The sequence below is a fragment of the Poecilia latipinna genome, unplaced genomic scaffold, assembly GCF_001443285.1.
Source record: "Poecilia latipinna isolate Pla-1442-1.1 unplaced genomic scaffold, P_latipinna-1.0 Scaffold4531, whole genome shotgun sequence".
Taxonomy (NCBI): domain Eukaryota; kingdom Metazoa; phylum Chordata; class Actinopteri; order Cyprinodontiformes; family Poeciliidae; genus Poecilia; species Poecilia latipinna.
Genome location: NW_015117147.1, coordinates 4237 through 14934, shown reverse-complemented (window position 1 = coordinate 14934; position 10698 = coordinate 4237). Strand labels below are relative to the sequence as shown.

At 40.0% G+C, this 10698-nt stretch overlaps 1 protein-coding gene across 1 annotated transcript; it reads right to left on the bottom strand.

The window, feature by feature from the left end:
- Positions 1 to 264: 264 nt before the first annotated feature.
- On the bottom strand, positions 265 to 9924 carry LOC106942763 (sortilin-related receptor-like). The gene is made up of 12 exons (XM_015026096.1): positions 9921 to 9924; positions 9487 to 9790; positions 8896 to 9024; positions 7871 to 7956; positions 7621 to 7793; positions 7364 to 7495; positions 3531 to 3622; positions 2795 to 3041; positions 1166 to 1304; positions 891 to 1064; positions 665 to 778; positions 265 to 563 (listed from the first exon to the last, which is right to left on the bottom strand). Exons 1-12 carry the CDS (start codon positions 9922 to 9924, stop codon positions 427 to 429), a joined length of 1731 nt encoding a protein of 576 aa, XP_014881582.1. The 3' UTR covers positions 265 to 426.
- Positions 9925 to 10698: the final 774 nt, after the last annotated feature.

The following is a 10698-nucleotide window of genomic DNA, read 5'->3' as shown; positions in this document are numbered from 1 at the left end:
CAACTATGTGATAATTCTTCACAAAAAATCTTATTGAATTGTGAAACTGTTTTCAACTGTAGGTAAGCATTCAGCAAATACAGGCTGATTCCATAAATTAGAATATAACTGAAAAGTTCCTTTGTCAGCAGTTCAATCACCAAGTGAAAGACATTATATAGATTAATTAGATTACATATGTTTTAACATATTTGTATTTCGCAGTATGTTTAATATTTGCTAAAAGGTTATTTTCTAAAGGTACTATTAATCTGATAAGCCTGATCAGGATGTATATCCTAATTTATTGAATAAGACTGCATGGCATTCACATGTAAGTTTTGGCTATATTTTTAGCACTAGAAAAGAAAAGGCCTTCCAGTAACTGTGGTTGCATCAGTGCCCAACCCCCGCTCCTCCTCGTCCCCACCAACTTGCAACACAAAGTTACACCCTTGTACCACAGTGCTCCTCGTCACTGTTGTCACCACAATCGTCTTCATGGTCACACTTAAAGGCCAGAGGGATGCACGAGCCTGAGGCTATGCAACGGAACTGGTTGGATGGATCACAAGTTGTAGTGGCTGCAAACAGAGATGAGCATGGGAGAAAAGTGAAATTCTTTCCTAATCTGGCTCCTTTTCTTGTTTTTTATGTAGAAAAGGTTAAGCAGGTGGAAACTTACGACACTCCTGCTCATCGCTCATGTCTCCACAGTCGTTGTCACTGTCGCATTTCCAGATACTGCTGATGCAACGTCCGTTGGCACAGCGGTACTGATTGGGCAAGCAGCTGTGCTCTGATGGGAGGATGACAAGCAAGCTGTGAATTACTCTCTAAGAATGGGTTCCTCTGCTCCAGGACGGAGAAGATTATAAATCACTGTGAAGTTAAGGCCTGGTTATGCTCACTGGTTTTGGTGCATGTGTTGTTTTGATGCTGGTAACCAGGGGGACACTGGCACTGCAGCTCTCCATTGGGTATGGTCAGGGTCGGTGCACCCTCCGGACAAACACAGGTGTGTTTGTGGCCAGGCTGTGGGAGACACAGCAAACTGCATGGCTGGTAGGTGCAGGCATTATGCCCTGATAAGGTAGAGAGAACAATCAGATGATCATAATAAGTTCTGATTTATAACCAGAAAAGAGAACTCAGCTCTATAATAATGGTGATGAATGCTCCTCACCTCTGTTCTTCCCCTTATAGAAAATCTTGAGGTCCATGACTCCAGTTAATCTGCCAACAATCAGCTCATTGTTCTGAGATCCAGCTTTTGGAGCTTTGAAGATTCCCATTCTTGACCAGTCGTCCCAGTACAGATCATTCTGAAATCACCATTCAATGTAAAAACTAAAGCATTCAGATTTAACATAAGTAAGTGACCACAACAAAGACAAAAGGTAACTGAAGGCAGTAAATACTAGAAGTGGAGACTTAAGTCTGTGACATAGATCTTCCTTGTAAAGACAAAGACTTCAAATCACAGATGCCTAGTTTACAATCAGTGGTACACCATGAGTTGATACATTGTTTTATGGTCCGGCGTATTCAAGAGTGCATTTTCATCACCAGTTAGACCTCTCACTCGGCAGGCGGTGTTAAACCCATATGCCTAACATTGCATCGTACAAACGTGACACACTGGTGTGTCTCATGCTTTTTGCCAGCAGCAATGATTTTCTGTCCTCCAATTAATAGACTGTGTTGTGACACCAATAGCTCCACCCTAATTGTACTGTACTGTTGTCTTATGTACTGTACTGTTGTCTTATGGACATAGGTCCATAAGACAACAGTACAGTACAATGGTAGTGTACTACCATAATTGAAGGGATTCACCATTCCTGAACCCCTTCAATTATATAATTGAAGGGGTTCAGGAATGGTGGGTTACTAGTTGGTTATATGGGACACTTTTACAATGGAAACAGACAAAATGGCATACTGCCAAACTAACTCATACCATAAAGCTTAGTGGAAAGAAGGCATTAAACTGGGACTTGAAATACTCCTTACTCAACTGAGAGTTGAGGGAAAAGACATAAATCTCATGAAAAATCTTTACCTCATGCCAGTAAGGGTGAAAGTATATCTAAACCCATGGCTCTACAGTGGTATATGTTCAACTAGTGGTACTTGGACTGCTATTAGTGATACTTAATGAAAATGTTTGAATGGATTATGTACAATGTAAATAAGAAGTTTATATTATGTAGAGCTGAGAAGTTCCAACTGGCAAAAAGAGGAGTTTTTAAAGCACATTCAGTTCAACTTTATCAAAATCTTCTTCAAAGTAGACAAAACTCCAATTGTGAAGAGTAGAGTGAATCAGGAACAAGGTATGGTGGCTACTTATACTGGATTCCATTTAATCAAGAGTTGAAAGTTAGATCTGGAGGATTTGATCTAATGTAACTTAGCCGTTACACCGCTCCAAAACAGAAACCTGACAGGATTTACTAATTATCTACTTAACTGCTAATAACAATACATTTCTCAGCAATTTGTACAATCAATTATAGTGAAATGTTCACTTAACATTAACAGGTGTTTGTCTCCTCATGAATAAATACATATTTACATTGTAGTGGAGTAATTATAGCTTATTAATAAAAAAATAATAAAACCTGTTTAAAGTTAATTTTAAAGATAAAAATGTGTGTTATGTGTTAATTTAAACATAACCAACAGCCATTTTGTGTGTTAGACAGACCATGCATCTGATGTGAGAAAATGGATTTCAGTCAAAAACTTGAGACTTGACTTGAACTTGTCTGTCCAAAGCTTAAGACCTGAACTAGGAACCATACTTTACCTTGAAGACAGCAATAGCGTACGGATGGGGCAGTCCCTCCATCAGAACACTCCTCTGTCCTCCGGTGAAGTCTGCCCTTTCAATGCGGTCGCTGAACGCCTCGGTCCAGTACAGCCACCGGTCATCTGTGGTGATCCCGTTGGGCCAGCGGACTCCTTCTGCCATGATGCAGGACACATTGCTTCCATCCATGTAGCCCCGGTAGATGCCGGCTGCCCGGTCTCCCCAGTCAGTCCAGAACATCATACTGTTGAAGATTCAAATAATCTGTTTGGATTTCTGTTGCATTTTTCTTTGCTTTATTTTGTTTTCCAGTCTGTTGAACTTTTCACACCTCTACATGCATGAGCTAAACATGTTTAGTTATCTTCCAGACAATAAGTCGCCCCCAAGTATAAGTCTGATCAGTCAAAAAATATGTCACAAAGAGAAAAAAAAAAAAACATACGAGTTGCAACCATAGTCTGAGTTGCTTGACAACCTAGACTATATTATATGTGTGTGAATCATACTCCAGAAATGACGGTAGTTGGCCACTATCAGGACTAGCATGCCTACTTAAAATAAATCAAAATGGAAAGACATGGTGCAGCAATGATGTGTTTGACCATTTATGGTTTTCCTGAAACTTTTACCTCTAACACTCTGTATTACAGGCAATGCTACTGTCGAGTAGTATTGATCCTCATCAGCACTACTCCAGACCTACTTACATTAATTACAGATGTATCTTTACCTTTCTGCAGGCAGCAGAACCAGAGCTCGGGGGTGTTCCAGGATGGAGGAGTTGAGCAAAGTGTGACGCAGGTCTCCGTCAGGATTAGAAACCTTCAAAGACAAGGAGAATTTTTTTACTGGAGCTCTGTTTGTTTGGAAGGGTTAAGTTTAAACATTTAAACACATACTGTTTGTTAATAAGAATACAGATTTTGTCAAAAGATAAGGTTTGCAGCCAAGTGTCTTCATGTTTTTTTTGTTTGAAAAGCTTTCCTTAGCAAAAGCATAAACAAGTATGGATTTGATCCCAGTTTACTGGGTTCTGTTTGTCCACCTGCTTCTAAGTTTGGATCCTGTTATTCCTGTATCAATTTGATACAGTAGGGGCTTCCACATTTCCTATATCAGTGTCCTCTGTCACTTTTTTCAGCTGTTAAAACTGTTTAAACCATTGTTAAGACGTCGTAACCTGGTTTTCCGAGCCGCCTTCAAACGCAACATGAACGCTAAAGCATTCATGCGGGTTTACACCTGTGCAGCAGTGATGGAGATCTGCTGCTGCTGTGTAGAGATACTCAGGTGTGTGTTAGAATCATGGTAGCAAACCAGCAAAACGCAAAAACTTTGCACAGATTTTCCCCTTAGCTAACCGATTGAGTTGAGTAATGCTGTTGGATGCAGGTAATGTTAGCTAAAATATGACTAGCTAATACCAATACAGCACCTTAAGCTTGTTAACAAGCAGCCTGTAAGCTACTGATGTTGTTGTCTATGTTCAGCTACGTAGATTCATTTTGCCCCCCCTCAAAATAAGTTGATGCCCAACTTGTTAAACTCCTCTGGAGCCGGAGCTGGATCAGGATGCTTCACTGTTACCACAGCACTGGCCTCATGGTTTTATTCTCCAGGCTAAAGCTTCGCCAGATGTCAAAACAATCAGAAGAATAGTTCATCAGTAAATCTTGTTTTGCTCCAGTCTTCAGCAGTTCATCACTTCCTGCTGTTCCAGTTTGTCCCTAATGATTTTACTGGATACAGATGGGTCGGAGTGCACTGATAAATCAACTCCGATTTCCTTAATTTTGGGAAATTGGCACTGGGCCGATACCGATTTTATCTACCTCTGCAAAAGTCTGAAAATCAGCCACTGTCCTCTTCTGATCTACTGAAGAGCAGAAGAGGACACCCAGATAGCACACGATGGTAATTCAAAGTTGAATTATAGTCAAAATGGTTGATTTTTGGTTGAGGTCGACAATTGACGGTGGATCAACCATCAAACAGTCATCCAATTCTAGCCAAGTAACCAATGTTGAAAAGATGTCATTGAATGTTGTTTTATGGTTGAAATCTAATGATTGAAATGCCGATGTCTGATCAACGTCTGATCAATGTTGAATCAATGTATGCTGTTTTGTCGCACCCCATCCTCTCTTCTCTTCTTCTGAGCTCTGGGTGAGAGCATTTTACTAGTGAGCGGGGTTATCACGTTTTAAATTAAGCATGGTTGAGGATAGTGGGTTGTGATTCTTTATCTACATTTTCTTAATTGTCCATAAAAATCATTACTGACTGTTTGTGCAAGATATGTTGACACATAAAATCTACAACTTACTACATGGAGTGGAGCAGTCCACCCCCACTATTTACATGAGCGGGATGTCCCAACCACACAGCCACTTTGCTGTTGGCTTATTTGCAAAAGATGTTAATTCAATGTTGAATTATGATCACAAAGGTTGAATTTATGGTTAAGGTTGACAACTTATGGTGGATAAACCATCAAACAATCATCAAATTCTAGCCAATAAACTAATGTTGAAAATATGTCATTGAATCAATGTTGTTTTGGGGTCAAATTCTAATGGTTGAAATGCCAACGTCTCATCAGGGGCCTCATGCATAAAGTGTGCCTGCGCACAAACAATGTGCGGCGCTGTATTTTACGCATGTATAAAAATTTACTTTGCATCAAAGGGTGCGTAAATATACACACACTTTTTCGCTGGCATGAAAATGTGCGGCAGGCACACAAACTTTTTCTGTGAACAATATCAAACTACAAAGCGTCAAAACTCACATAAATACACTGAAACCTGACTACATTCAGTGTTTTTAGACCAAGAAGCATCAAACAAGGTGTTTTTTTTCATGATTTAATTTTTTTATTGCTTAAAAATAAAAGATGAAACTGAACCGCATTTATCCCCAGACAATAAAGTAACATGAACACAAAATAAAAATAAAAGGATGTGAAAACCTCACTCGAATGTAAATAGTACTTTTCCTCAGTTTTTGTCTCATAAAGAGGTAACATGTCGGTCTGTGCACCGAAGCGCATGAAATGCATCTATGGGGTAATATTATTCTCACTAAAAAAAACAAAACAGGGTTGGATCAGCAGATTAACTACAAACAGGTTTGATTACTTTTAAGGTGAGGTGTGTAGACAATCCCGTATGTACGTAGCTGTGCAAAAATGTGCCACATTGTGGATTGTTTTGGCTCTGATGGGGAACATTGCCAATGGAAGGAATCAGAGGGAGCGATTGATCAGAGATCATATTTATCTTCTGTTGATGATGGTTTATTAGTGTTTAGATTAAACAAGACAGATCATTCTGGAGCTCTGAGCAAAACTTAAGGAAGGAGCTGTGCAGTACTGGTACTGGTGCAAGTGCAAGTGCGCCTTTCTGGACAGAAAGTATCTTTATTGTGCAAATGTACAACTTATCCACATGATTCTACTATTTAGATAGAATAAACGTCCACATTCCCCACTCAAAGACTCTCTGATACACTCTGTCTTTAAATCCCGGCTGAACGCCCCCCTATGGTTCAAACAGGTATTTTCACAATCTCTTTATTTATTTATGATTTTATCTTTTCTTTAAAATGCATTATTTTTATTTTTGTGAAATAATAAAAATAATGGATTTTTATTACTGAAAACACCTTTTAAATAAAATATATTATTATTATTATTACAAATACTCATACTGCTACAAACAAGAATGTCGCCATGGTTACGCTTTGCGTGGTGGCAGAGTTCTGGGTATTTATACTAATTTACATATGTATTTATGAGTGGCGACAGGATGGACCAGCAGCTGCGCTCTATTTCCCGCAAATCAGGATTTATAAAGGAAAAGTGCGTGACCACGTGCATGCGCACGGCTTTATGCATCCCATTTTTTTTGTGCGCCGCACTTTCCTAAATTTTTGTACGCAGTTTTTTAGTGTGAAAACTGCGCATTTTTTTATGCATGAGGCTCCAGATGTTTTTCCAACACACCACGCACACTGCTCTGCAAATTTAGGCATTTCTCTAAAAGTAAAATGTCAAGTAAAATGATCATTTAGTGCCTGGATAAAAATATTGCAAACATTAGAATTTTCAGCTGAGTTCAGATGAACTGTAGTGACATGTCAGGACATTGTTTCGAAATGTTTTGTGATGGAGCAGAAGGGTCGGCTATATGTCATCAGAATGCCAGTGCTTGGGACACTATAAGTCACATGTTGAAATATCATTAAGCACATTTTGTAATATGCGTTTGTGGGCTGTTGCATGACAAACATGTGTTGGTGTTGTGTCTTAAATGGAGCATTAGGTACTTATTGTAGCACACTTATTTTACAAAAGGATCTTAACGTTGATCCTGCAGTGAAATCTTTATATATCATCACTATGTAAAATTATCTGAAAAAGAATAGTCATCAGTAAATATTTGAAAAATTAAGCTGTTGCCCATCTTAGGACACTCAGGTGCTAAAAATATTTTCTGTTAAGAAGGAAATGATATTTGAACTGAATGTATTTAAATTTGTTTGAATGTTTGTCTCTGATACCTCAATCTTCTGGGCTCCTGCATCGACCCAGTACAGCAGCCTGCTGATGGGGTCAAAGGTCAGAGCCTCCACATTCTGCAGATCTTTCCTCACAATGACCTCCTGACCTGTGCTGCCATTCAAACACAGACGCTGCAGAAGAAGCAGGACATAGAAACCGTAAAGGCCAAGGCGATGCAGTTATTTCAGGAAAGAGCAAAGTGAATTAACTTCTCCAGAGCAACTTGGATAAAAGACCCATAAAGTCCAGCTCATACCTGGATGGTGTCCAGCGAGATGTCTGCCCAGTACAGGCAGTTCCTGTCATAGTCAAAGTCCAGTGCCACGGCTTCCCTAAGGCCAACTAGAGGCAGGGGCTGGTCGGTGCCAGTGGCCAGGTCGTAACGGTGGATGGAGTTCCTCACGGCATACAGTATGAACTCATTACTCTCTGTGAAACACAGCACACACTGATTCAGGCCTATGGCATTCCTGACGTAAAGGCAACCAAAGACTTGTTGTAATAACCTCCAACAGGACAGGGCAGCATCTCTCCGTCCAGCCTGGCCTCCACGTCTCCCCCACTGCAGCTGTCCCCTGGTACCTTCCTGTAGCTGCAGCAGCAATACAATAGTTTCTCCTCAGCAGGAGGGCGGATGCTACTCCCACGAACACACCAGTAGGAATCAGTGAAAAGATTGTCCATGTCCTTCTTGTGATGAGCACAGAAAAAGTAATCCAGAACTTAAATTAAACTGGAGCAGTACTGCTAAAATCAACAAAATCTTTTCAGTTTACATTTTGTCACAATATAACCACAGACTTCAAGGCTTCACATTAGAATTTCAGGTGACAAACCAGACGTAGTGAATAGTTGGAAAGCAAAAAAAAGCTGATATATGGCTCTCATTTAACTTTGACTAGGCCATTCTAACACAAGAATGGACTGATCTAAACAATTGTGTTGCAGCTCTGGTTGGATGTTCAGGGTAGTCGTCCATCCTCCCATCAACTCTGACCAACTTCCATGTTCCTGATGATAAAAAAACATTCCCACGGCATGATGCTGCCAGCACCATGTGTTCAGAGAGATATTGTATTATGTTTTTAACCAAACAAGTTTGTGCTAGAGGCCAAACAATTTTCAATTTCAGCTACACTTGACCACCTACCTCCACACGTTTGCTGTACTGCTGATGGCTTCTACAGATGGAGCTTTAAAAGACTGCTTGCAGAACAGCTGGATGTACAGTAAACTATACAAGTTGTTAACAAGGCTTTCTGAAGGGAATGGCCTGTTTTAATTAGTACAAACACAGAAAACTTTTCTTCTTTACATTTGTAAAAATCAAAATAAAAATGCGGTTAAGGCATGATAAAATGTGGAAAAGACGGTTGGAATAATTTTGCAGCTATCAGTCTTGTTTTTCAATTTTTAAATCTGACATGAACACTTCATGAGAACATGCATGGGGCTAAAGTCTTATAGCAATTTATTTCTACAATTAAAACAGGATATCTGTGTTTTGAGAGATCAGAGATGCAAAGTTTACCCTTTGCTGCGGTGGTAGCTGGTACCAATGGGACAAGGAACTGGAGGAGCATAGAGGTCTCCCAGGAACTCTGGGTCAGGTACACACACTTGAAGAGACAAATCCTCACTCAGCTTAAAGCCATAGTCACTGGAAGGAGAGGGAATGTGGAAAGAGATACACTCAGATTAACTTCTGCACTCTACAAGTAGTGCAGAAATTAGCGCTGCTAGAAAGCAGTAGTGCTGCTAAAGCACCTAGAATACAATCTAATCATCTGTATCACCAGACAGCAGAACAGCCTTCTCAGAAGAAGCAGATTTCCTTTTAGTGTCATTGTGCAAGAAAGCACAACATTTAAAAAAAAGAAACTTTCAAAGGCAGTGAAGATAAAAAATGATAAGCATATTTCAATAAATCTAAAAAATATACTAGAAACACATGAATGAATGATGTTCAGGGTTTGGGATGAATTTGTGATGTTCAGGGCAACAACAGCTCTTGGGTAGAATCTGTTTTTCACTCTGTTAGTTTTTGTCTATATTGCCCTTAAGTCCCTCCCTCAGAGTAATAGTTGGAAGAGATGGTGGCCAGGTTGTGAAGGTCCCTCACCATTCATAGTCCTGGCGAGTGCAGGAACAGTTGGAGATGGTGACAGGCCTGTCAAAGTCTTCCCCATTGAAGCACGTGGCGTGAGGAGCTCTTCTTTTGAAGGTCACCTCCCTGCCCAGCAGACACTCGTTACCATGCTCGTCTGATGGAGACCAGCGCTTGTAATCGGCTTCAGAACACGGAACACCTGGACAACAGAGGAGCACTTTGACTCCTGACTTAACCTCATTAATGCTATCTGCAGATAGAAACTTTGAAGCAAATAGAACAAGATGGAAATAAAATCTTTCTTCAGCTTTGTTCTCTTATTTTAAGGACTAAAGTTTGACACCTGTGCTCTAAAGTATCTGAACCTTTTAGCCCAGAATCCATGTAGCACCTTATGGGTTGGGAACAGAAGCGACAGAAGCAACTGGAAATACATTTTCACTTACCCATGACAGATGCAAAGAAGCTAGCTAGACTGGACATATTAGCAGCGAGTTAGCTGAAGAATCTGAAGAAGCCTCTGATTAAAAACTGCTGCTGAATGACGGTCATCACATGCTAACAACCCAATATTTAAGCAGGAGTCAATATTCCACAGTAATATGCCCTGGATGACATCAGGGTAGTTCTGCTAATTCGCCTCATTTTTTATGTTTTGCTGCTCCTCTTCAACTCTGTCTGGAATCTGGGATATAATTATCTCTGGAAAAGATGCTTCAAACTTCCACCTTCTCTTTCTGCTCTGTTGAGATGCTACCTTGTTTCCACGGTTACGCATTGTTACAACTCTACGAAACTAAAAAAGTAAGATAAAAAATTCTGTGCTGGGAGAATAATTATCCAAACATTTAACTCCCCCCGCAAAAAATTATGAACAAAAGTCAACAAAAAGAACAAATCAGAATGAACAGAGATACTCCAACATGCTGCCATCATGAGTGGGAAAGTTATAGACATGTATGCAATTCAGAAGAAAAACAGTAAATTGCTCATGTAAAAAAACAGCTCATACTGCAGTTATATGGATATTTTACACCTGCAGCAAAACAGAAAACTGTGGCCAGATTTGGTGTGAAACCTTAGGCCAGTGATGCTCAAGTCCAATCCTCAAGAGCTACCATCCTGCAACTTTTAGATTCATCCTTACTCCAACAGACCAGGATCAAATGGCTGAATTCCCTCACCAGCAGTCATTTAGCTCTGAACAGGCAAGATAACAAGTCA

Excerpts from the sequence above, each read along its gene's own strand:
- LOC106942763 (XM_015026096.1), bottom strand. Across the intron at positions 7,957-8,895 it reads AGCTACCACCGCAGCAAAGG|CTACAGGAAGGTACCAGGGG; the intron begins GTAAACTTTGCA and ends TTGCTGCTGCAG. Across the intron at positions 564-664 it reads GAGCGATGAGCAGGAGTGTC|CCACTACAACTTGTGATCCA; the intron begins GTAAGTTTCCAC and ends CTCTGTTTGCAG.